The 26,641-nt window shown below is 34.9% G+C and overlaps 3 protein-coding genes, 1 long non-coding RNA gene and 1 pseudogene across 5 annotated transcripts; 4 read left to right on the top strand and 1 right to left on the bottom strand.

The window, feature by feature from the left end:
- Window positions 1-2,373: 2,373 nt before the first annotated feature.
- Window positions 2,374-3,544, top strand: LOC18601483 (transcription factor PRE5). Its single transcript, XM_007032433.3, has 2 exons — window positions 2,374-2,631; window positions 3,225-3,544. The coding sequence occupies exons 1-2, from the start codon at window positions 2,509-2,511 to the stop codon at window positions 3,375-3,377; spliced, it is 276 nt and encodes a 91-aa protein (XP_007032495.1). The 5' UTR covers window positions 2,374-2,508; the 3' UTR covers window positions 3,378-3,544.
- A 3,379-nt stretch (window positions 3,545-6,923) lies between these two features.
- On the top strand, window positions 6,924-12,234 carry LOC18601481 (RNA-binding (RRM/RBD/RNP motifs) family protein). Of its 2 annotated transcripts, none has more exons than XM_007032430.3 (5): window positions 6,924-7,081; window positions 8,312-8,442; window positions 9,345-9,420; window positions 10,693-10,806; window positions 11,581-12,234. In XM_007032430.3, the coding sequence occupies exons 2-5, from the start codon at window positions 8,327-8,329 to the stop codon at window positions 12,037-12,039; spliced, it is 765 nt and encodes a 254-aa protein (XP_007032492.1). In that variant the 5' UTR covers window positions 6,924-7,081; window positions 8,312-8,326; the 3' UTR covers window positions 12,040-12,234. The 2 variants fall into 2 exon arrangements, with proteins under 2 accessions (XP_007032492.1, XP_017975708.1); XM_018120219.2 differs by having other exon boundaries at window positions 6,937-7,081; window positions 8,286-8,442.
- Window positions 12,235-12,770: 536 nt separating this feature from the next.
- Window positions 12,771-23,849, top strand: LOC108661576 (uncharacterized). Its single transcript, XR_016025707.1, has 5 exons — window positions 12,771-13,204; window positions 20,879-22,006; window positions 22,934-23,001; window positions 23,134-23,222; window positions 23,399-23,849. It is a non-coding gene; the product is annotated as an uncharacterized LOC108661576 (long non-coding RNA).
- LOC108661780 (pentatricopeptide repeat-containing protein At4g20740-like) lies at window positions 18,646-20,245 on the top strand (annotated as a pseudogene).
- A 263-nt stretch (window positions 23,850-24,112) lies between the features above and the next one.
- On the bottom strand, window positions 24,113-26,380 carry LOC18601479 (Glutaredoxin family protein). The gene has a single exon (XM_007032427.3). The coding sequence runs from the start codon at window positions 25,625-25,627 to the stop codon at window positions 24,383-24,385; it is 1,245 nt and encodes a 414-aa protein (XP_007032489.1). The 5' UTR covers window positions 25,628-26,380; the 3' UTR covers window positions 24,113-24,382.
- Between the last annotated feature and the right edge of the window lie 261 nt (window positions 26,381-26,641).

Below are 26,641 nucleotides of genomic sequence, written 5' to 3'. Positions count from 1 at the left end.
TAGCTGCAATTTTTTTTTCTCCAATTTTTCCAAGTTATATAGAGGAACAAAACTTCACATGCGTTTTTCGAAGGACACTTTACTCACCAAAAAGAAATAATAGCATAATATATATATATATATATATATATATATATATATATAAATTATGAATAAGGGAAAAAGTACATAGGTTATCAAATTGATTAAATGTAGTTACTACAACAGCGACAATTCGAGTTGAAGAGTAGTGTTCTGTCCACATTCATATATCTACTTCAAGTTTTATATCTACCTGCTTTAATCAACTTGACTCAAGATGAGGTACAATTAATATCTTGTTTCTTGAATAGGTCATGTCCTATATATATATATATATATACATTGCATTTTTTTATTTTAGAATTCATGAATATATATATGCTTTAATTTTAACGCAATATGTAAAAATGTTGCAAAAAAGATAAATGTAATTTTTTTTGCAGAATAAAATGTGTTGTGTTGCAATAGGCTTCTACAAAAGAATATATACAAATATGTTTTATTTTGGGGATAATTTATATAACAAACTTGTTGCACATTATTATTTGCAGCATAACATAAAGTTTTTGTTGCTAAATAAACGTAATTCTTATAGTAAGAGTGAGTATATTTTCACATGCAAATTTGTCAGTTTTCATATGAATGGTAAGTAGCTAAATTTCGTAATTGATTTGCGCAAGAAAAAAGAAGAAAAAAAACTGTGTAAAAACAAAGAGAGCCTAAAAAAACTAGAAAAACTGTCAAAAAAAAACCTAGCTAGCTAGCAGCCTAGCTATATTCATGTTGCATAAAATATAACAATATACATATATATATATATATATATATATATATATATATATATATATATATATATATATATATGTAGCATAGCTAGCTAATGACATATATAAAAATAAGAGATTTGGAAACATGAAAGATTCTGAGAATAATCTCGAATGAAGAAGTTGTTGGTGGTTGGCAAAAACTTAACCTGGTTGTAGACCTAGCAGTAATAAGATCCAGAGAAAATGAGAGCAAGAGAGAAGCAGGGAGAGGAGGGGGAGGGGTCCTATCGGAAAGGGGCAGATCAACATTTTTCTAGTGACACGTGACTGTGCTAGACAAAAGCATGGAAATTTCATATCCATGCCTGTTTTAGAAAATTTTCATCCTTATAATATAGTGTACTATGCTAAGACACGCCACGTGTCATGTCGTGTATGCAAGGGAAAAGTCATGTGATATCGAGCTTAGGCTTTGAAAATCGAAAGGGTTTCCAACACTCACGTAGTTATGTCCCAAACAAGGAAGAAATACAATTATTTGAGAGAGATAGGCTTAGAATTTTGCTTGGTTGTTAAAAATCCACTTTAAATCACTAATATATATATATATATACTTACATGTATATGACAAACAGCCATTTGATCAACTAAAGTTTTATTGCACAAGTGTTAGGGAATCATGGGTGTTAGTGCACATGCTTATCATCGATTACCCACCTTTCTTTCACTTACCAATTTAATTAACAAAGTATATGAGCTAATTAATCAATACAAACTTTCGTACGTTAAAAGAATCTAAAATGTCACGTCATCCCGATCCATTTATAAGTATCCGGATGTAAAAGAAATAAATTACACCATGCAAACTGAAAGGGTCAGAATCCTGTCAAAAGACTGAGTAGGAGAGAAGTGAAGGCAGAGAGCCCCTGCAACATAGGAGTTTTGAGATGAAGAAAACAGTTAAAAACAGAAGCGGCTTGGTTTTTGAAGCGGAACAAAGGGGGAAATGGTAGCATGTAATGTGTCAAAAGGTGATTTGGTGGTGGAATTCTGTGTTTGGAGAGGGTGATTGGAAGGGGATCAGTGTCCTAAGATCACATGGTGTTGCGTATTGAGACATGCACATGAAGGCCCACAATGTTAGCTCAAAAACAAACACATTTCTCTAAGCCCACTTGAGATCAAACCCCAACTTGGGAACACAAAGAAGGAGCTTATACCACTCTGTGTTTCTCTCTCTCACGTTTTTACTTAAAAACCAAGCCTTAGTCCAACTGTGCTTTCTCCAATGCACTTGTCTTCTTCACATCCAACATCACTCTCTTTGTTATTGTACTCTCTCTCTCTCTCTCTCTCTCTCTCTCTCTCTCTTCCTCTTCTTCTCACTTCCCCCCTTGGTGGTCCTCCTCTTTATATCTCTCTTATCACATTCTCCTATTCTTCATATCTTATATCCAACACACTCCTCCTTCTTCTTCTTCCTCTTCTACCTTTTTCCTTTCTTGCCGAACCAAACATTTTCTACACATAGTTCCTTTTCTTCCCCATTTGCACATCTTTTCCTTTATATATATCTCTAGCTATAGCTTGCTAGTCCCTTAAATATATATATTAAACCCCTAGGTAGCTAGGATTACCAAGGGTAAAATTAACATTTCTTGGTTTTTGCTCATTATTTGAAGCAGCAGACAGATAAACCTTAGTGTTTAATTAATCCAAGATGTCCAGCAGAAGGTCGAGGCAGTCAGCAAGTGTTTCGAGGATTTCAGATGATCAGATCATTGAACTTGTCTCCAAGTTACGCCAACTTCTTCCTGAGATTCGCGATAGGCGATCTGACAAGGTACTTTAAACCATCTCTCTTTCCTCTCTCACTTCCTCCACATCTGTTCAAGCACAGAGTGAGAAGAATGAAGTTGAATTTTGCTAATGCAAAGCTGAAGGAAGGTGGAAAGTGTGAAAACTCTAACGTGCTAAATCCCTGGTGCATGTGCCACATGGGAATACTATATTTCAGTTATAATAGTAGGAGTCTTTGTAAAGAGTTTGAAAACTTGACCCGGATGTCAAGGAAACATATTTTCATAGGTTCAGGCTTCTCCATTTGACTTACAACAGTGCCCTGCTTTGACCCTAGAGGAGCCAAAACTTCCTGTTTCTTTCCTTCATTTATTACTATCATATGAACATGCAAGTTGAAGCACAGTCTTAGTCTCGTTATGTGGGGATACTGCACAGACCTCAATAGTTTACTCTGTCGACTTGGCTCGATTTGATTACCAATAATTTGCTGTATCGACTTGACTCAGCTGGATTAATTAATATATTTTTATTAATATAAATTAACATTTTGTTAAAAAAATAATGTAATGTCGAGCAACTTTGTCAGAAGAAAGTGACTTGTTTAACATGGCATTGGATTTGACTGTCCTGCAGGTATCAGCATCCAAGGTTTTACAAGAGACTTGCAATTACATTAGAAGCTTGCATAGGGAGGTGGATGATCTAAGTGAGCGACTGTCCCAGCTCTTGGCTACAATTGATTCAGATAGTGCTGAGGCTGCCATAATTAGGAGTCTAATTATGTAATAATATACTCCTTTTATTAATTTTTCTGCCTTGTACTTTCTTACTAGGTTTTGGTCACTAGATCAAACAAAAATTAGAGTATATTTTAAGATGCCCCCCATGTGGAAGGGTGTCCAGTGTAAGTACTTTGTATAATAAAAGGACTTGCACTAGCAAAGCCTTTAAAATTTTATGGTAATACTATTACTTTTGTTGGCGTAAGACAAGCTTAAATAATTTGTTTATATCTGTTTTTTGTTTTTAATTTAGTCTGAGGCTTTTATTTGATTTGAAATCTAATTTGTATATTTGCACCCGCTAACATTTAAGTAATTTGATTAGTTTATAAATTAGATGAAATTAATATTATTAAGGGGGTTGTCCATTTTCAAAACAAGATAAGCAATTAGAAGAATGTGTTGATCCTAAGCTTCCTGTCGGTAAGTTGGGATCAAGTGCCATAATGCAATACGGAAGCACCAAAATCATCATTACAGAGTGATTTGATGGAACACTAATTAATTTTAATTTTTTTCTCGGTATGACCTACATGTTAGGAGATTTTCAACCCTTGTTTGTTTGTTTAATCAAATATTATAATTAATGTTTGTTTAGGTATATATATATATATGTGTGTTTGTTTGGGTATATATATATATATATAGTACCTTAATGTCGAAAATTTTGTGTTGTTAACCTTAGCAAATGCATGATACGATCTACATATATATGTTACAAATGAAAAAGATGAATGATTCAATTGAATTTGACATAATTTCGCTGCCTGCTGCTATAAGAAACATGTTACTTGATGCTGTGAAACAAAATAAAAGGTTAGGGATATGTAGCACTTGCATGGCAACTTTGTCTAGGGGTGACTATGGTAATTCTGATCATTAAGAAACATATGCTAGAAAGGGTTAAGACAGAATAGCAGGAGAAAAAGAATTTTTCTTGTTGTACGTTCTTCACAAGTGTCACAGGCAATACTGAATCATAATCCGACCTCCAACCCCATCCCAAGTCTAGTCATGAGGAGCATGCTCTAGTGTAGTTCCAGAAACTTGTTCATCTTTTAGTAAGCATGATTTGAATGATAGGACTATATCGATCCATTGATGATACTCGATTTGCCAAAATTACCATTTCGTCAATTATAATATATATATATATATATATACATATCCTTGCAAAATATCATTTGATGTTAACTTAGGCATTTCTGCAGTAAATCACGACGTTTATAATATATATATATATATATATATATATATATATATATATATTTCATGAAATTTAGGGATGACAACAACAACATCAACAACAAAGAACTCAACTTCATAGCCACAGTAAAGTCCTGTCTTTATCAAGAGAAATATCTTTGAATCATGCTTACCTTAGCTTGAAGAATCTCGTGCAAACTCTCTTTTTTTTTTCATTTGTTAATTTCTATATATTTTAGGAATGAACTGGGCGGTAAAGGTTTCCATGGATATGAGTTTGGTTTTTTTTTTTTCTATTTTATTGGAAAAATTGGTAATTGTGAAGTGAATTATAACAGGGTTGAATGTTGACATTAACGACTTTACTATCTCAAGTGATCAAACCCATTCAGAAGAATTAATCGATTAGGTTTAAGAATCACTCCAAGTCCTAGAAGGAACGAAAGATTATACATAATTATGAAAGTATATATAGTTGATCCATGGAAATGAAAGTTGCAATATCATAGCAGGGATTAACTAGATGATTTGGCTTAAAAAAGAATTAACTTGAAGGATATGAATGTAATATATATATATATATACAAATATATATATATATATATATATTATTTAGAGTTGGTCAGTTTCTTAAGCAATGCAAAGCGAGCTATTAATCAACATAATTTATTTGCTCTAATCATGCTTGTTAGAAACATTAATTAACAATAGGATTATATCTAAAGACATTTAAGTCCCACCTTGACGTATTTGTTTGGTCATGAAATTAATCGATATGATATGTATGTAGGTATAGACTAAATTGTTAAAAGGTTTCATATTTTTCCTTATAACAACATGAGGGCTGAAAACATTTAAAATGTGATAGAAGAGGAAAGAAAGAAAATGATGTTAGGAGACATAGAGTGTCCTTACCTTTAGCTTTCAGAAGATTGAGGGATTCAACTTTTTTGGGGTTTGGGTAGGAAGAAGAAAGTTGCCTTCCATCTCCATGCCTGCCGGTGCAATCATCAAGAGAAAAAGGCAAACTTGTTTCAAGCAACTTGCCGAATTTATCAGTCAACTAAGTCAGCCCCTAAATGAGCCCTGAGTTTAGACCCCTTGGGCTTTCATCATTCCGCCTTTTTCTACTTTTCTTTGGGCTTTTTAACACTTCTTATTTCGTGGCATTACTGAATTGGATAGTATAAAAGAAATCAGATATAATATTCGAAGAAGTTCCTTATTCTTAAATTTTACAGACAAATTCAATTAAGTCCTTATGTTTTTCTTCGAATAAAACAAGAACTTGGAAATGAGTTCGATTTAGTTTTTGAACATAATTATAAGTGAGTTAGTTCTATTAGGAATTAATTATCAACAGCTTCAATTGTGATTTTGTCTTCTCCAGTGATTTAAGAAATTTAATAGTCATAAATCCCAAATATTTAAAAACCGATTAAATTGAAAACAAAAAATCTCAATTAACAATAAAAATATCCAAAAAATACCATCTTTAATCAACATCATCGTAATGTCATCATTCAAAATGACATGTTAACATATCATATGATAGATGACGTGATATTAAACTGACACTTATAATTTTTACTAACGATAGTTAATCAATAATTCATGATAAGAGTTTATTTAATCAAAATGAAAATATAAAAATTTAATTAAACGTCATAAAAGTATAAAAGCTTAATTGACATTTCTGATATAATTTAGAGACTTATTCAGATAATATGATTAAATATTACTAAATTCTAAAAATGGATCATTTATGTTTGAATTTTATATTAATCACGAGGACCAATTTTTTTGGTCATATTAAGGGTGACAAGTTTGTTAAAAATTTTCATGTTAATAGAGAAAATTTATATGAACTTGATAGCATTAATAAAAGGACTTGAGAGAAGGCTGTTTTTTTGATGAACAAAATTGCTCAAAAATCAAAATAGATGAAAATTTTGTTTTATTTATATCTAAAAATAGAAAAAAAGCTACTTAGTAAGAGATGGGAATAGACAAAATCTTGGGCTCACAGTGAACTTTAGATGCATGGAAACAGTGGCGGTTTCCGCTTTCTGTACGTTCGGAGCCCAAAACTAGATTCCCCGCTAGTGGAAATGGCACAAACCCGGCAGCGAGGCTATTCTTGTATTTTTCCATCACATGCAACCAAGAGCGGCACCCGCCAACGCTCCTTTGGAAGAAAATCCGTCACGCGCCCAAATACAAAATCAGTTGTTATCAATATAATAAATCCAAACGGTTGCTTTTATTTAAAAGAAGCATTGCACTGTTAACTAATGAATATATTACATTCAAGTTTTTATTAATTAGTAGAACCATGCTCTCTAGTTTTGCAACGCTCCATTAGTGAGAGTGGGATTGTAGCCTACTGGTAAGATCACCTCCCCTAGCAGCAGATAGAGGTTATGTTGCTGTCTCTTCTGTCTCCCTCTTTCTTCTTTCTGATAATGCTTAAGCTCTGACTCCCCTAATCAGCAACAACAGGTATGTAAAAATCTCATCATTTTAATAAGGCCTCAAAAAAAAAAAACACCTTCTTTATTTTTTCCTCCTTTTAATGCATATTCTGAGATGCCCAGTTGTTCTTTTCAGCTTATTTAATCAGTTTTGTATTGACTTTTAGTTGCATTCTTTAAGCTTTGATGAGTTAAACTTTCCCTTTTTTCTATCTGGGCTTTCACTATAATTCAGGGTTTTCAAGAATGTCAGTAATCAGTTTCAAGCATGTTTATGATAATAAGTATCTATGTTTCTTAAAGTTGTTGCTTAGTGGTTGGAAATTCAGGGCTTTTACATTGATCTTTGGTGGAAAATATTCGGCCGTGTCACTCATTTTGGATTCCCATTAGTGATAAGCTATGATCATCTTTTTTCTTAATTCTTTCCTGGTTTCCCTCTTCTTGGTACCCCTTCTCCAATGATCATGAGGATTGAATTTTTCCCTAACTTAAAGGTTGCTTGAATATTTGAATTCTTTAATGTATATATTTTATAGTTAAGTACTTAAGTTGCATGCTTTAATGTAAATTGAGACCTTTCTGGCACTTTAGCCAAAAAGCTTGATAATCTTGCTTCACGCTTGCATTGTTTGACTTGCATCGTTCCGTACAATGAAAGCTAGTTAAAGTTTTTGCTTTGGAGGATTTTATGGGCTATGGCTGTCCCCAAGGCTCATCCTTTCGTTACTTTTGACCTGAACAAAAATTTGTTATGGTGCATTTAAGCAGATCTTGGAGTAGATTAAGGCACCTTTCTTGGGATTACAGGATTAATTCTAACTCCACTAGTTAAATAGTTTTGGCATTAAAGTAATGGCACTTTTGGATATGTTAATGTTGAAATAAGGCTAGTTGATACTAGAAAATTGAAAGGCAATACTTAAAATGATCATGGTATTTTCAATTAGATTTTACAAGCAGCAAGGAAGTTTTTGGCTTTCATTTTGTACCTATGCAAGGATAGATGAGAGCTTGGGACCACTGAGGATTATTGACCTCAGAATCATCCATAAGTAACGGTGCCCCAAGATGGTAGTGCCTATTACCTCTTTCTGACCTTACCCTTATCTTAGCTATCTCTCCAAAAGAAATGGCCTTGTCCATGGAATGAACACAGATGATTTCTACATTATCAAGCTAGCTTCACTAAAGTTGGCTTCTAAAATTTTATTTTAAATACCTACAAGCAGGTTCCTTTTGCCTGGTTTTATCTCAGTGAAATTTTAAGACAATGTACCCCGGTGGTTACACTGCTGAAATTACAAGCTTATCTCCAAAAGCTAGTGAGAAGGATGTTCGTGACTTTTTCGCTTATTGTGGCGCAATTGAGCATGTCGAAATTATAAGGTAGTTTGCTACTCAATTTCTGGTCACTGATAGGATACACACCACAAATTACTCTCAATGATAGTGAATTTTTTATTATTTTGTTTATATTTATTTCCATTTGTAAACTTGTTGTTGTTCACTGGTTCTTCGAGAAAAAAGTCAAAAGCGAAGAAGTCTTTTGTCTGAAATGATTTCTTGTTGGATAATCGATAATGACAATCTTGATTTTATGGAAAATCAATCTCTTTGAGTAGAATTTCTTCAGGTTATGATTCCCATAATTTGTACAAATGTAACTTAGCAGCAAGTGGCCTTTTTCCTTTCTTGTGACAGGTTTCTTGAATTAAGGAGGGTTTTATAATCAAGCTGTTTAATTTTACTTATTGTTTTCATTCTCTTTTAGGCAAAGTCAAAAGTGAGCAGGTCTTTTGTCTGAAATGCTTTCTTATTGGTTACTTGGTACTTTCGATCTGATTAAGTGGAAATCAATCTCTTTAACAGAATCTGCTCAGTTATGATTTAATAATCTGTAAAAATTTGACTTACCAACAAGTGCCATTTTTCCTTGCCTGCGACATATTTCTTGAACTTAAGAGATTTTTATACAATAATCAACATATTTAATTTTACTTTTTCTTTGAAATTGCGTATACCTTTTGTTCTAGGTACACCTCAGTGTGATCTTATTAGCTGATGAACATTAGCTTAAACTTGATCATTCTTTTAAACCTAATATAAGAGTAATTGGATGCTGACACTGATAGAAGTAGATTTGGATCGCTCATGTTTATCTCGTGCAAATGTGGCTGGCTGCTTCTTACAGGAGTGGTGTCCTACTTGCAGTGCATGATCTCTTTGATTATGTTATTTCTTGAAATTCATGCTTTGATGAAGAGAGCTGCTTTCTTTACTGAAAACAGATGTGGGGAATATGCAAGTACAGCTTATGTGACATTTAAAGATGCTTATTCACTGGAAACTGCGGTCTTACTCAGTGTAAGCTCTGATTCATACTTCCGGACAGGGAAGCAAATTTCATTTCTTTTCTGAAAGAAAAAAACTTAATGAGCAAGTTCTTTTAGCTACCTGACGGTTCTGATTGTTTTTCTTTCCTCAATGTCTTTGTTTTCGTTTTTATATGTGAATATAATGTCCTGTATGAATCAAAATGTATTAACTATGGTATGAGTATCAGCTTACCTGACCAATAAATAGGTTTCCAAGTAAGGCTGCAACTCATTTGATATTTGTCTAATTCCTGAAATTTGACTTTAGCAGAACCACAGAGATAATATTCAACATGTTGTGTGTCTCTAAAGAATTTAGAACTTTATTTGCATGTCCTATTTCTATTCAAGGAACTTGGTATAAGATCTGATGCATCAGCTTCATGTGACTTAGCCTAGAAGGTGAAAACTGGTAATAGCCATACCACTCTATCAAAACCAACTTGGTCAATTTAAACTTTGTAATTATAGAAAGGCAGCAAACCCTTGCTTCTCTTTAAAATTGTATGACTAGTAATATACACCATCTAATGACTTATTTGTCAGAAAATAAATTCTTGGATATTAATAAAAAATTGATCATCAACTAACTTCCAAAGATCTTCCTCATTGGAAATACTTGCTCTTGTCCTTTTGGTTTTGTGGAACATGGATGAGGTTGTTTTTACAAATGGGTAAATATCTCCACAGAAATATTTGGAATCTAAAAGTGATTCTGCTTCCTAATCCATGTAAAAACATATAATAAGCATCTTAAAATTATGAATGAAGATGTTGATCAAATTGATTTCTTAAGCAACTAGTGATTCTGGTATGGAGAGTAAATGAAAATGAGACTTCCTCATTCTTTCAATTTTGAAAATTGAGACAGATCATTGGTAAGATAATATCTTAATCTCATTCCTTTTTGAACTCAGCGCGAAAGATCTTATCAGTTTCCTGATATATGGTATTGTCTTCCTCTAAACTTTCCTTTGTTAAGGTAACTAATGATGAGCTAATGATTCCTTTATTTGTTCAGTGAAGACACTGAGAACTCACAAAAAAAAAGGGGAGGGGGGGGGGGGGGGGGGGGGGGGTGGAATGACTCCTTAATTCTATGATTTTTTTAAATTTATTTTTTATGCTGTTTAAATGTTTTCTGAACTTGAGATTGCTAGGATGTCACTGAACATTAGCAATTTAAAGTCATGCACCCTGCCTTCCTGATATTTTATACAGCTACTGCTTCTCTCATCATTACCCATATTTGATGTGTCAGGGAGCTACAATTGTTGATCAGTCTGTGTGCATAGCAAGGTGGGGTTCAAACATAGATGATGCATATCCTTGGGAAGGTTCTTCATGGAAGGCTCTAGAGGATACTAGCTCAACGGTATGCGTTAATTTCTTTAATGGGGAAAGCAAATTGATTGGTATCAATTTTTGTGATGATGATAGGTTGTTTTATCTAAATTTTTGTGTTTTGAAATTTGAGGAATTGTGAAGAACAGGACAGAAAGGTAATATAAGTGTTGAAGACGGGAATAAGTTGTCATTCTGAGTTTACTATCTCACTGTGTTCCTAGATTCATAATCAGGGAATGGTTATTTATTATGTGAGATGAATATAGATTGTTTTTGACATGATGAGGAAATTGGGAGCTATCCCGAAAGTTAGGATCATCCGAGGTTGCTGCAGCAGTTTTATCTACTGTTTTGCATGATTTGGCTTATTTTGGCTGGTCAGAAATGATGAGCAACATGGGGCATGGAAACATTTTTACTTTTCTATGACAAAAAAATACTTGTCTAATTATTTAGGAACTACATGTAAAAAGAACATTTGTAGTTTCGATATCCCAACTAATTGTCAGTACTTGTTTCTTAATATACCATTTTCTTATTTAATAAATCTTATATAAATATTTTTCTAATGGCTCAATTGATTGTCCTATTTACTTGCTTAGTAGAACAAATAATCCAAGTTAAAATTGTTTGATGGTCTCATCTGCTTCCAATATGGTGATGATTTTTTCTTGGCATTCTTCATCATATTTGATGTGTGTCCTGTGGAATGATTTTGCATGTAAAGAATAAGATATCCCAATTTGTAGTTTGAGTTGCTCTCTATTAGTTCATCAAGCTAAACCATCAATAATCTTAGCAGGTTACTCATATGGATCAATTTGTTTCTACTCCTGGAGAAGCTGTGACTGTTGTAAAAAAAATGCTAGCCAAGGGCTATGTCTTGGGCAAAGATGCCCTTATCAAGGCCAAAGAACTTGACGAGTCCTATCAGGTCTCAGCTACTGCAGCAGCCAAGGTTTCTGAGCTTAGCAATAAAATTGGCCTAACTGATAAGATCAACACTAGCATGGAAACGGTAAAATCAGTGGATGAGAAGTATCATGTTTCAGACATCACTAAATCTGTTGTATTAGTTACTGGGACTGCAGCTGTAATAGCAGCATCTTTTGCAGGGAGAACTGCTGTAGCAGCTGCCAATGCTGCAGTCAATAGCAGCTACTTTGCCAAAGGAGCACTTTGGGTTTCCGGCATGTTGAGCCGTGCAGCTCAAGCTACAGCTGATTTGGGTAGCCATGGAAATAAAGAAACAGAAACTTAAGTTTCACATAATACCCAGTTAGTTGTTTTTCCCATCCTTTGTTTTTGCATAAAAATAAATGGTCTTCCGTTTCATATCAGTCTAGTATACACAACTGTATAATGACTTAAAGTTTAGTCCTGCCCTGATTTCGGCAGGTTAGATGGGTGTAAATGTAGGATTGATAAATGACATGTTTGACTTTTGTTTGTTTTATTTTGATGCATAACTTCATGCTTTAACTCTAAAATGTCTGAAGAGGAAAGGAAGTATCACATGTCTACCACTTGTCTGGAATATGGATTCCTATGTCTGATTTTGAAGGTGACCTCATTTTGTAATGTAGGGATGTTAAGAGTCTTCAGTTTAGTGATGAAATTGAGTCATTTTCGCTTTCAGCTCCCCCCGCTCCGCCGAATGCGTGATTATGATCCCATATAACACCTTCGGCGAACCCTGATGATCCTTCAAAAATTGAGTGTGAATAGAAATCATGGTATGTTCTACTAGGACCGTGATGCACAAAGGACTCGTTTAAGCTAACAGGTTCAGACATCTTTTAGCAATTGACTGGTCCTGAAAGCCAAGATAGTTAGACTAATGACTACTCCTTTAGCAAAGGTTAGCATCCGAAAGGGAATTCTAAGATTTGAACATACCTTTTGAGTATTCCATTTGTGATTCAAATGTATGAAAGGAAAAATGATGCGGCAGTCAAATTAAATCTACGGGCAACTACTTCAATTCATCAACTTAAAAGTCTCTTAATCACTAATGAGTGACTTTAGCTAGCCAGTTTCTAAGCCTGGCTCATGCAGTGTTAGCAGCATTACCATTACATTGTTTTTGATCCATGCTATGTCAAGTTTAAACTTAAAATTTCTTCCCTTTACTTTTTAAACACATGTCACTGCATCGAAATAGAAATCTCACTTTGGGATTTTGTCAAGTCCCAAAGAAGAAAGCTGGACAAAGATAAACTAGACTAAAGTTGTAATTTTAGATAAAAGTTTACTCAAAAATGCAAAGCCCCAGAAAGTGGAGTGCAAAATTCCCAGTTTTCCCAAATATTATTGCGTTCTATCAATACCCATTAATTAACCGCTTCTCTTTCCCTTTACCCATTCCCCCGTTTTAGAGTTGCAGCGAGGAAGAGAGAAAAAAACAGAGTCGCAACAAATCTGAGGTAGGCTCGTTCCCTTATCTTTTCTCTTTTTCCTATTCGATTTATGCTTGTGATTTATTGTTAAATTTAATTAGTATGTTTGTAAGGTAATTAGGGCTAAGTTGAATTACTTTGAATGTAAACTAAGTTGCATTTATCTGGGGATTGTTGAATTTCTGTAGGAGTTTTCAGGTTTGAGTGCGATTGTTGGTGTCTTAATAATACCGATCCTGATGATTTTAGGGTTTTGAAATTGCTATCTTTGGGAATTAGGGTTTGTTGAATTTTGGGCTAATGTGTGGACAGTGAGATGATTTGGCTTTTTTGTGTTGTGTTTGGTTGATGAGAAAGATGCAGAGAGAAAATTTTCTAAATCGATTGAAAAATTCACTTTCTTTGCAGAGATGGTCCGTACCAAGCGAATCGCAAAACCTTCCATCATAAATGATTTTAGGAGACCATTGAAACTGAAACAGATGCAAAAGGCCCCTACCTTTCAATAAGAATATCTGATGCAACCATTGTCAGAACCAACGTAACAACAAGAATATCAAATCCACTACTAAATTCCAAAATGCCAGCCAAGTCCTCCCTGCTAAACCCCCAAAACCTTGCGTTTCTTATGACCACCGCAAGACCTCTCGAAACCGTCCTGTCTTCTATGGCGGCCTCTTTTCCAACCACCACATCCTCAAAATTAGGACTGTGCAATAGGTTGATTTGGTCTGAAAATATTGAAACCTGAACAAATCATATCGATTGACTAAAAAATCCGAACTAACTGAACAATATAAAAATTCTCCACAGATTGAATTTTAAAATACTTCAATTGATAATTTTTTTTTATGCAATTTCGCTGCAGCGAGAGCACTTTAATTGGTATGGTTGATTTCTCTAAAACTGAACTATTTTCATACCATATTATAACATATATAAAAATAACATCTCAACACAACACACACACACACACACACCCATATATATATATATATATGTATAAATCTCAACATAGCTAATCCAACATAACATCTTAACAAAACATACGATACAAGACAGCTTAAAGGAAATAAATTGAAGCAAACATTTAATAACATTCTTAGGGAAAATTCAACAACATCCAACTTAAAAAAAAGGGGCAAACTTAAATGAAGTTCAAGCCAACATTCTCAAGAAATTACGTTCAAAGGTCAAACAACCAACAATATTCTTCAAAGATGGACCTCCTCGGCTCCTCCAATAGGCCATAGTTTATGCACATTTCTTTAACATGTTAAAAGAAGACAAAATTGTGATTATTATAAATTTTGGGCTAGAATAAACTGAATGTTCTCTAAATGCAATCGTGCAAATATTCATAGTAGCTAACATTATCTCAAGGCTCAAAGTCAGTATACCTTTTTACTAATCAATTACGGGATCCAATGCAATCTTTGACAAATCTAAAATACATAAACAAACATAACAAAAAGCCAGCGTTAAACAAAGAACTAAAAGAAATAAAGAAATAAGAACTAGAAAAAGAAAAATGAAATGATGGTATAAATAAATAATTATCCAAATCAACTTTCTCAAGCTTTGCCAAATCATACTCAATGTTACTTGAATTGAAATGTGAAGATTTATGTAGCCAATCTTGAGCAACAATAAGTTGCTCACACAAGCTTAGGAGTTAAATGAATTCCTATATGCATCAATTTCTCGTCCACCAAGACTAAAAGCGGATTCAAAAGCAACTTTAAGAATGGGAACTGCCAATGCATCACGAGTTAGTTTGGAAAGAATAGGATACTTATTATTGTTGAGTTTCCATCAAATGAGAACATCAAAGTCATCAGCATCTGTAGCATTATTCTCACTCAAATACTTATCCAATTATGTTTTCTGCTCTTGTTTGTAATTTGGCTCACTTGGGCTTGACCACCTTCACCAATAGACTTAGGATAAAACATTCTTTTATATTCATCAAGCAACTGTTCCATTGTTTTCTTTCAGGTTCTTAGTCATCAATGAAGCTTGCTCAGGAGAGTACATTTTCATTAAACAAAATTTCACAAAATGAAGTTTTTTCTTTAGATCAAGAATAGAAGCAATGTAAAGCACTATATTCATTTTCTCTACATTTCTCCAATACTTGTCAAATTTATAGTTTATTCTCTTTACCGTTGATTTGAACTCAACATAAAGATTTCTTCCCCAATCTTGTATAGTGCAATAAACAACACAAACATCATCAAGAAAAGTGTTAGAAGTGTTATAAGAAGAATTTGAAACTTTTAGGGTGAATTCATAAAACTGGTTCAACAAAAAAAAAGAAAAAGGATAAAACCTCTTAACATTTGTTCAATCCTTTTGTTTAAGCACTACATCTCCCATCAATATCTCACTTTTCTAATAAGGATCAACATCATCAAATGCATCGAAGGCCTTTTCAAACTTTTCGATCTAGTGCTAACATTCAAAAATAACAAACTCTTCGATTGAGTATTTGCAAATGAAACACACTCTTTAAACTTGGCTAACATAGACGATGATTGTCTCATGTCTCACTGTCCCTCTAACATGAGCAACTAAATCATTCATTTCATTCGATCCATCACCAATAAGACTAATAATATATGCAATACATCTCATACGAAGATATTTACCTCCTAAGATACTATTTCTTAAATTGTTAAAATTTTTTCTTCAAGTATGAGATTGCAACATCATTCGAACTAGCATTATCAATTGTAATAATGGGAATCTTATCAATCCACCCCAATCACGCAAACATTCTCAATTGTCCCAATGGCCTCATCTTTATGACTAGAAATGAGATAAAAGTTTAATATCATTTTATTTATTTTCCGATCCTTGCCTATAAAGTGAGCCATAAGACACATATAATTGACTCTTTGTAATGAGGTCCATGTGTTTGTGGTAAGAGATACTTTGAAAGAAGATACTTTCAAGAATTGCTTTAGGTGAGTCTTTTCATCAATATAAAGTTTCTAACAATCCCTAGTAACAGTCCATCATGATGGTACATGAAATCTAGGACATGTAGGTGATATGAAATCCCCAAATTCTTATCCTTCCACAAATCTAACAGACAACTCATCTTGAATGATCATCTTAGCTATACCCTTCTTAATGGCATCCTAAAGACCCATCTCCTCCCAATTGAAAAGCTAATTTCGGTTGAGTACAATCATCACTAGCACGGGAAAACTTTTGACCAGAAACCATGTGATTCTTTAATGAAGTTATTCCATTTAATTTAGAATTAGCATAAAATTCTCTATCACAATAATTACATCTAGCTTTATTCTCACATTCATCATTGACAAATTTGGTGAAGTGATTCCACACTCCTGAGCTCAGCCTAAGTGTTTTCTTCTTCTATTTAGAACTTAAAGTTTCACTTCTTGCTGCATCACCATCATGTGCAGAGAATTGAGAGATTGGTTCTGTAGCTGGCATCACATTAGGTGTAGGAATCAAATTATCCTTTTCAGTTGACATTGACATCTGCAAAAGAAAGAGTATATATTCATATGTAGGTCAGTAATCAGGATTATATCAAATATGCGAAGTATAATAAACAATTTGATGATCACAATTGTTATGTACTGTTATAACAATATAGTGCAGTTATGTAGATATTATGCAATTATATGTACTGTTATGACAATATAATTGGACAAATGGACAAACGATACAAGCCTGGTTCTTATATATTACCAACAAGAGAAAATAGATTGAAAAACAAGGAAATAAATTACTATTAAAAGTATTATTAATGTGAAACAACGCAGTTTTGATAGGGAAGTTGCTCCCTTTCAACAGCATCTTTTCACTTGAATAAATTCAAGGACATGAAAATAATTAACCATGATGTGTGAAAAAAATTATAATGATCTGGAATTTTAATCCTCTATGTGAATAGATTCTGTAATCTGTTGACTTAAAACGGCTCAGTTTTTCTCACTCTATGACTATATCTTGTCCTTTTACTTTGTTAAACCTGTAATTGAATTTTTTAAACCTTCTCTCTCTATAGCCAATCATGAACTTTTGAACTTGATGAAAACTGAAATAATCATATTCACAATACAAACTAGTATAAGATGCTTATTGTTTAGTTTTTTTATGTATAAAAAATAATAGTATATTTTTCATTTATTAACCATCACACCACTAAACTCATGACTATATATGTTTGCATGTAACTTGTGAGTGATTAATAAAATAATATATTGATGCAAAGGAGGAAAGATATATATTATAATCAAGTCAAATAAAGAATTGCTTATTGAAGAAGAACTGAAGATTTTGATATTGGGGTTTTGTTTTTTTCAAATTTGGGGGTTTAGGCTTTTGGGATAGGGAGTTGACTATCAAGGAATGGGAATATGGGAAAGTTGGGAAAGGAGGGATTTTGGCCTGGGGGTGGGATTTGGTTTAGGGGATTTAGAGTTTTGGATATTGGTTGTGGGGATTTAGGGTACTGATGAAGAAGAACTGAAGTGAAGAAGTGTGAAGATGCACTAATGTAGAATAGAATCATCACCTTGTCGTCGTCGGGACTCAGGAATTTTGGCAGTTGTTGGGCTCAGGGAGGATTGGGATTGGGTGTCTGGGTCTAGCTGGGAGAGGAATTAGATTAAAAAATAAAAAACATAGATAATATTTTACAAATATATTATTTAAGATCAATTTGGTTGGTTAGTTCGTTTGAGAATTTTTTGGAAATCGAGAACCAATCGAACAGATAAAAAATCTCAAGAAAAGGAATTGAAAAGTTATAGAAATCAAATTGACCGAACTGTACAAACCGAATTTGATTCTGTTCGGACCAAATATGTTTACCCTTACTCAAAACCTTCCAACCCCTTCTACCACCTTCACCACCATTCGATCTTGAGAAATGGGACCCCCATCACCTCTCTGAGAATCCGTCACCACCGTCCATTCCCAAACCCCGGCAAAGCCGAAAATTCCCTCTAGTTGCTTGCTTCATCATCAACACCTTCTACAAGAACCAGTACACATGGGGCCCACCATCGTCTTTGAAATCAACAAGCTCCTTAGCGTCACCCCATTCGCTTGTTGTGGAAGTGCTCAAAGTCCAAAACAACTCTGTTCTGGGTTCCAAGTTCTTCCATTGGGCTGGTAAACAGAAAGGATATAAACATTATTTCGCTTCTTACAATGCTATAGCATATTGCCTCAATAGAAATGTCCATTTTTGAGCTGCTGATTGATCACCAGAACTCATAAATTCCCAAGGAAAGCCACCAACTGAAAAAAAAAAGTTTGAATTGTTGATATGAATGTATGCTGATAATAAGAGAAGACAAAGGGTTCATTATATGTATTGAAAAATGAAAATTTTGGAATAAAGCTGCATGTTTGTTCGTATAATTGGATAATGGATTTGTTGGTCAAAACGGGGTTATTTAATTTAGCATTGTCAGTGTATGGGGATTTTAAAGGGGAGTATCACATTCATGATTTTGATCAAGGGGTTATGTAAGGCAGGGCAGATAGAGGAAATGCTGGAGGTTTTGGGGAGGATGAGGGAGAAATTATATAAGCTGGATGTTTTTAGCCTATACGGCTATGGTTAGAGTCTTGGTTTCAGAAGGGAATTTGGCTGGATGCCTGCTGGTTTGGGAGGAGATGAAGAGAGATGGGGTGGAGCCAGATGTGATGATGTTTGTGACATTGATTCATGGTTGTGTAAGGGTAGGAGGATGTGGAGGGGGGAATGAGTTGTTTAGGGAGATAATGGAGAAAGGGATTTTGATTGAAAGGGCAATCTATGGTGTCTTGATTTAACGATTTATGAAGGATGGGAAGGTTGGGTCTGCTTGTGATTTGTTCAAGCATTTGGTATATCGAGGGCTTGTGTGATGCAAGGCAGATTGATAGATCTTATAAGCCTTTTCAGGTTACAAAAGGGTTTGGAGGGTTTGGGGCCAGGATTTGTGACTGTGAATCGCTTGTTGGTGGCGTTATAGAGATGAGACAAATGAATGGCTTTTGCAAGTTGCTAGAGCAGTTGCAGAAGTTAGAATGTTCTGTTATTGATGCTCTTTCTAAGTTCTTCTCTTTCATGGTTAGGAAGGAGGAAGGAATTATAATGGCTGTAAAAGTGTTTGATGCGTTAAAAATGAAAGGTTGCACTGGTATTTCGATTTACAATATTCTAATGGAGGCTCTCGACAAGACTGAAGGTGAAACAAGCATTGTCGCTCTTTCAAGAAATGAAGCATTTGAATTTTGAGCCTGACTCCTTGCTTTGCAATGATGTGTTACGTTGGAGATAAGGATATTAAGGAGGCTTGCATCTGCCATAATATAATAATAGAGATGTCATCTGTTCCTTCCATTGATGCGTATTATTTTCTTTCTAAAGGTCTCTGCAAAATTGGGGAGATTGATGCAGCTATGATGCTTGTCCATGATTGCTTAGGGAATGTTACAAGTGGGCCCAATGCATTTAAATTCACTCTTACTATTCTTCATGCTTGTAAATCAGGTGCCGAGAAAGTGATCGAAGTGTTGAATGAAATGATGCAAGAAGGTTTCCCTCCAGATAACATTATATGCTCTGCAATTATATCTGGCACATGCAAGTATCGCACCATGGAAGAGGCAAGGAAGGTTTTTACTAATTTGAAAGCATGCAAACTTTTAATGGTAATACAATTGAGTGAGATGAAATATTAATTGATATATAAAGAAGAAAGCAGCAGACATTGTGCTCTCAGGATTGAAGCTCTTTGGTCTGGAATCCAAATTAAAAGCACCCTGCTAATCTTGATGAAGAATTGCAGGTCAGTACATATTTTCAGTGTCCCGTTCGCCTGATATGCTACTAATCTTTGTTATCTGAACAACGCAGCCTGCATGAGAAAATCCAGCATGCTCCATTGAGCTTATTTGTTTCTACGAGTCACCTGAATAGAGTAGCATATTACCTGCCTTGGGTTGTCTTGTGAGAACTATCTAAGCAGGCTTCAAGAATGGTCTGGCTTGGTTGACCGGTGGATATAGATGAATGATTTAATGTCAGTCTCCCTTCTATCTGATAATGCTTAAGTCCTTAATCATGTCATCAGCAACAACAGGTACAAAAAAATCTCATCACCTTATTTCAACCTCAAAAAATGCATTTTTTTTTAATGCAAATTCTAAGATACCCAGATCTTCTTTTCAACTTATATTATCATTTTTGTATTGACTTTGTTTCAATCTTGAAGCTTTACTGAGTTAAAGTTTCCTTTTCTTATCTGGGTTTTCACCACAATTCATGTTTTGAATAAAGCAAATCAATACTAACTAATCATGTGACTGTGTTCTTTGTAATTGGTAGTTGGAATTCATGGCTTTTACGTTGATCATTGGTGAAAATTAGAATATTTGTATTTTTGGTATCCCTAATGATTGTCATTATGTGTTTCTTAATATGCCATTTTCTTATTTTAACTAATCTTATATATAAAATATTTTCCTAATGGCTTACATGATTATCCTCGCTACATGCTTAGCATAATTGAATAATCAAGTAAAACTGTTCAATGTTCTTTACATGCTTCCAATATTTTAATGAATTGTCTCTTGGCAATTTCTTCATGATATTTTATGTGTGTGCTGTGGAATGATTTTGCATGTAAAGGATAATGGTATTACACTTTGTAGTTTCAGTTGCTCTCAATTAGTTCATCAAGCTAAACCATCCATAATTTTAGCGGGTCACTCATACGGACCAATCTATCTCTACTCTTGGAGAAGCCCTGGCTGTTGTCAAAACAATGCTAGCCAAGGGCTATGTTTTGGGTAAAAGATGCCCTAATAAAGGCCAAAGACTTGACGAGTCCTATCAGTTCTCAGCTATTGCAGCAGCCAAGGTTGCTTGCCTAACTGATACGATCAACACTGGCATGCAAACTGTAAAACCAATGGATGAGAAGTATCAGGTTTCAGACATCACCAAATCTGTTGCATCAGTTACTGGGACTGCAGTTGTATAGCAGTAACTTTTACAGGGTGAAACACTGTAGCAGCTGCTAATTATGTAGTCAATAACAGCTACTGTGCCAAGGGGGCACTTTGGATTTCTGGCATTTTGAGTCCTGCAGCTGATTTGGGTAGCCATGGAAATAAACAGAGACTTAAGTTTCACAGAACACCCTATTTAGTTTTTTGTTTCCCAGCCTTTGATAAATAGTCTTCTTTGTCATACCAGTTTAGTATACTCAACTGTACAATGACTTGGTCCTGCCCTGACTTAGGTAGGTTAGATGGGTGTAAATATAGGATTTGTACATGACCTTTTTTAGTGTTTGTTTGTTTGTTTGTTTAACTTGATGCATAACTTCATGCTTTAACTTTAAAATGTCTGATGAAGAAAGGAAATATCACATGTCCACCACTTGTCTGGAATCTGGATTCCTATGTTTGATTTGAAGGTGATCTTATCTTGTGATGTGGGGAATGGATCTGATGTTAGAGTCTTCATTTTGCTGATGAGAATTGACTCATGTCGATATTCAACTTGTTCTGCTCCGCTGAATGCGTCATTAGTCTGTTCCCATATCACACCACCACCAAACCCTCATGCTCCTTCTCTAAACATGATTTCAGCTTTGGTCATAGCCCCTTATTTTAATTCATGCTTGTGTGTGAACTGGAATCAGAGTCTATTCTATTAGGACGACTCATTTAAACTGGTCCAGCAACAAGTTGTGAATTCTTTTAGCAAATGACTGGTCTTGCAAGGTAAATTATACCAGCTAGAAGAAAGTCAAGATAGTGGACTACCCTTTCCCAAAGGTTAGCATCCAAAAGAGAATTTTAGATTTCAACTTCGCTTTGTATCTTGGTATTAATGATTCAAATTTATAGAAAAATAAAGCTTGGACTGCATTGTTGTTTATTTTACATTAAAGAAACCGGCTTAATAATGCTGACACCCTCTGGTCTCTTCGTAACTAATATCTGATTTCCTTAAATCTCCTGTCCTGACTCTGCCAGTGCCAACCTATTTAACACATTTCTTTCTGTAACAGGTAGCAATCAAGCACTCCCTGATGTGCTATACTTGAAACATTATCAAGTTCCATGCCTAAATTGTGGACTAATTTACGCCTTAATTCCCGAGCCATGCCGTCCAAAAAACAGAAAATTTTTAAGATCTTGAATGCAGAAAACCAGACTAACAAAATGCTGCTCTTAAAGGGAATTTAATAGAGGCAAATCATAGTGGTATTTAGACAGATTATGTCAAATAGCTTGCCTTAGCTTTTAGAAAATCAAATTAGGCTAAAGGTGTCAATTTCATAAAAGATGCGACACGCCACAGAAAATGATTACATTGCAAAAAAGGTATAATGGCAAATCATAATCAAACAGGTTGGGGCTCACTTTTTTCTTCCCCCATGATTTTGCGCCTACAACAGGACAAATAGAACCATTGTCAAGCTTTGATACGTTTTTCCCATTTCATAAAAGGTCGTTTCACATAGATGGGGCCTTGTGAAAAAGCTGTAGCCTCTAGATTACTTCTTTTAGTTTTTCCCTTCTCCTCAGATCAATGGAACTGTTGTGGGAAACAGTTATGGCACACGTATCTGATTTAAAGGGGTTTGTTAACCTCTTGAGTCGCAATCTTTTGAGCACTAATTTTCTTCTATATGTGAGAACCAAAACATGATTTGATTAGATGGGGGAAATGGCACTTACCCTGTTGTGATTTTCCAGCTGAAAGGCCCCCAAGGTCCCCATGAATGTGAAAGCAATGACATGATTCTGAAATGGGAGATGAGGAGGTGAAGAAATAAGCAAAAACTACTTGGGCTTATCTTACTTGTATTGTATTTGATGTCATTTAGCATCAGCGTCTTTTGTTAATGGCACTGAGCTAATATCTAATTGTTTTAAGCATCTCACATGATCCTCAGCCGGAAGGCTATGCTCCACCCTACGCAGATTTCAAATCAATATCCAACTAGATAACTTTGGAATTCTAGATTGCTTCCTCTGGCTGAATGTATAGCCCGTGATATAACCAGTCAATTATATTTATATATATTTATATATTTCTTTCTGCCTCATGGACCATCGGCTAGAACTGTTGTCGTTGTCTTGCTCAACTCATTTGACGAATTGAATTGGATGCTAAAGTAATAAATTCATTGTGGAATTGTTAATTCTGGACTTTTGCAGTTTCTCGGAGTTCCAAGTGAGATAATGAAGAACTGATAGTATACCGTCTTTTAAATAGCGGTCGAATGGAATCAATGCCTTTTGGGGTTGATCTGTAGCTCTCAAAGAGGGAAAGGGTCCTGGCATTGAAAGTTGAAAACTGAGAAGAATCAAGGGCAACAAACAACCACTCCTTTGCCTCCTTGGTCCAAAGAAACAGGATTTGACCTTGTCACTCGCCGACGCTGACCCTGATACATTCTTCACCTAACTTGGCTTGCTAATTTTATTATTAGGCCACCCCTTTTACTATAAGATGCTTTATTGTTAATTCAATCAGCTTAGCTTTAGGGGGATTAATATATTGTAAAGACAAGTCGGCCTCTCACCGTCACCTAGATGATTGAATTATTCAACCACACCACTCCTACAAAAAGACATTTTAGTCTTTTATTAATTCAACTAATCATGTTTTCACTCAAATTAGTTTTCTCCAACCTTTACTTCTCTGCAGAATCTAGAACCCCTGAATCAAACTAGATAGAGCCCTGGAAAAGTTTGCATACAACTGCTTCTTGGGTTTGCTGGAATTTTTGGGGTCTTGCTAGGACTGCTCTGGAAACACCCTCCAGTTTCTGCAACCTGACAAATTCCACTTGGCCTAGGTACACAGAAATTACTATACGTACTACAAATCCAAGAATACAAAAAGATTTAGAAAAGAAAGAGCTATAATTGCGTCTCTTAAAGTATTATCTCCATTTTGTTGGAAAGTATACAATTTAAGTTTCCTTTCAGAAGGAAACATAATAAGTATACAGCCATAAAAGCACATGACTGGTGATGATAAAGAACCTGCTTATAACAATACATTTTCTGGTTCCTTGTACTGAAATTATATCATGGAAACTCCTCACTGTACAACAAACAACTCACAAAGAAAGATCAAAAAGAAAAACACAAGAGAGAAGAAAAAAAAAAGGTTTTCTGTTTTTAATGAACTAATTAGTAGCAGCAAATTGGGCAGCGGATAAGTCCATTTTCATTACAATCAGGACACCTTTGAAAGCCATACTCACCGTCTTCACCTGCATTTTCTTCTCCTTCTTCTTCTTCATCATCTTCATAATACACTTTACAACTCCCTGAACAAGTCTCACAAGGCACAAACCTGATATCCCCACAAGCCTCACAAGCTCCACCACTAACTCCACCATCATCATCCACCATTTCACACCCTTCAACCGCCTTCTCTAGCTGACCCTCCTCGTGCATTCGCCTTATCTCCTCGGCTCCGCCAATGTATTTTTTTCCCACAAATACCCTTGGCAATCCACCTCTATACACTTCTCCAATCAGCTCTTTCAATTCCTCTTTAAACCCTGAATGCATTGAAACATCTCGTTCATCAATACGAACTCCCAAGCTTTTCAGGATCACTCTAACATGACAACAATCCTCGTATGTCTTCCGAACCCCTCTTAAACTAGTAAAATACACAACAACCTTATCCTTGTTAAGCTTACAATCTGAAACAACAACCCCATTTACGTTCTTCTCATAATCTTGCTCTTTGTCATTCTCCTGAGGCCTGAGATGACAAGGGTTATCGAAAGGAAGCTGTTCAAGCGATTTCCTAAAACTAGAAATTACTTCCGGATCAAAATCCGTAATCCCCGAATTCGATTTCTGATCATCATCTTTTTCCATTTGAAGCCACATAGGGTTTGGAGACACCGTGCTATTTTCTTTTGGAGCTGAATTCCTAACAACATCAAAAGAAAAACTCCTGAAATGACCCGGAGAACGAAGAGGACTGATATCCTCAAGCCCTGCCATCATTTCCCATGTATTAATTGTTTCAGGCTCTCCAGGAGGAGTCCTGACCGGCGTTTTCGGAACAATTTTTGGGATCTTATCTTCAATCATTTTTGACCAAACTTTTGCTTCAATCACTTCCATAGCCAACCCTTTGCTCTCCTCCTCGACTTCTTTCACATTCCCATTGATTTTATTGCCGTTTTCGAGATTGCCATTAAATGCTGCAACGTTGATGCTACTGCCATTGGTTTGGTGGTTGGTTTCTAGCTTGAGAGAGCCTAATGTGGTGGATGTTAAAGCTACAACATGGTAGCTATCACCCTTGTGTTGAGCCGGATGATGCACATGCATTGAATAGCTTCTTGGAACAGGTGAATAAGGAGCCTGGCAATACCGGCATCGTTTTTGCTTGGAACTAGCACAACCCATGACATAAAAAAAAACCAAAAAAAAAAAAAAAAAACAGAGGGAAACAAAACAGGGGAAAAGAAAAGGAAAAATCAAGAAAATGTGGGATTTTTGGAATGGGATGTGATGAATAGATTAAGAGAACATCCCTGGTTAAATGAGCTGGAATGGTGGGGTTTTGGTGAAGATTAAATCATTGAAAATTGGAAACGAAAAAAATAAGGTGATGATGCAACAGGGAAGGGGGGGAATCAGAGAATTCCTTGGAAGCTTCTCTTACGTGAAAGATCCAATGAAAAGATATAGTTTTCTTCATATCAGCAGAATTGGTAGTTTATATAATCTAATAAATTAAAAAACTTGAAACATTACAAGGAAAAAAAAAAAGAAAAACTGAAGATACCCAGATGAGAATTTGGATTAAACAGGTGAAAAGGAGAATTGGGTTGCAGAGATCTTGGGATTTAGAAAAGAAAACAGAGAAAAAATATTGGGAAGGAAACAAGGAAGAAGAAAAGTGAAGAAAGAGAGAAAGAAGAAAATGAGGATGGAAAGAAAGTCAAAGAAAGAAGGTTAAGATATGTGAATTAAGGAAAGAAAAGTGGAAAAAGTTCTGAGAAAGGTCGATCATCATTGATCAAAATTATTATTTTTTTATTTTTAATTTTTTTTTCTCCCTCTAGATGAATTCTAGAGAGAGATGATGGAAACTGGTGGTGAGCGAGAAATGAAATTCTTGTTGAGGGGGGAGCTTTTAATGAGAGAGATAATAGCTGTGAGTTGTATAGGTTGGTGCACAGAAAGAGAAAAAGCAGCAAAAATATAAAATGAAAAAGGAGCTTTTTATTACAGTTTTTAATACTAGCCCCTTTTTAGGTTTATTTCTCATTAATATTGAAATTAGTTGAATATTAAACCTTACACTGACGACCAACATTTTTGCTCACCAAGTTAAAAAAGAAAGTAGAGTGTTCAACTTCAAAAGATAGTTTGAGGGAGGACAGGTACGAAGCAGTTCAAGTAATAAAAACTGTT

This window comes from Theobroma cacao, chromosome 4 (assembly GCF_053813885.1).
Source record: "Theobroma cacao isolate CCN51 chromosome 4, ASM5381388v1, whole genome shotgun sequence".
Classification (NCBI taxonomy): Eukaryota; Viridiplantae; Streptophyta; class Magnoliopsida; order Malvales; family Malvaceae; genus Theobroma; species Theobroma cacao.
The sequence above is the reverse complement of the archived record's forward strand: the minus strand, read 5'-3'. Positions and strand labels throughout refer to the sequence as shown.

Excerpts from the sequence above, each read along its gene's own strand:
- LOC18601481 (XM_007032430.3), top strand. The coding sequence starts at position 8,327 with ATGTACCCCGGTGGTTACACTGCTGAAATTACAAGCTTATCTCCAAAA. Across the intron at positions 8,443-9,344 it reads GAGCATGTCGAAATTATAAG|ATGTGGGGAATATGCAAGTA; the intron begins GTAGTTTGCTAC and ends TACTGAAAACAG. Across the intron at positions 10,807-11,580 it reads TAGAGGATACTAGCTCAACG|GTTACTCATATGGATCAATT; the intron begins GTATGCGTTAAT and ends TAATCTTAGCAG.
- LOC18601479 (XM_007032427.3), bottom strand. The coding sequence starts at position 25,627 with ATGGGTTGTGCTAGTTCCAAGCAAAAACGATGCCGGTATTGCCAGGCT.
- LOC18601483 (XM_007032433.3), top strand. The coding sequence starts at position 2,509 with ATGTCCAGCAGAAGGTCGAGGCAGTCAGCAAGTGTTTCGAGGATTTCA. Across the intron at positions 2,632-3,224 it reads GCGATAGGCGATCTGACAAG|GTATCAGCATCCAAGGTTTT; the intron begins GTACTTTAAACC and ends ACTGTCCTGCAG.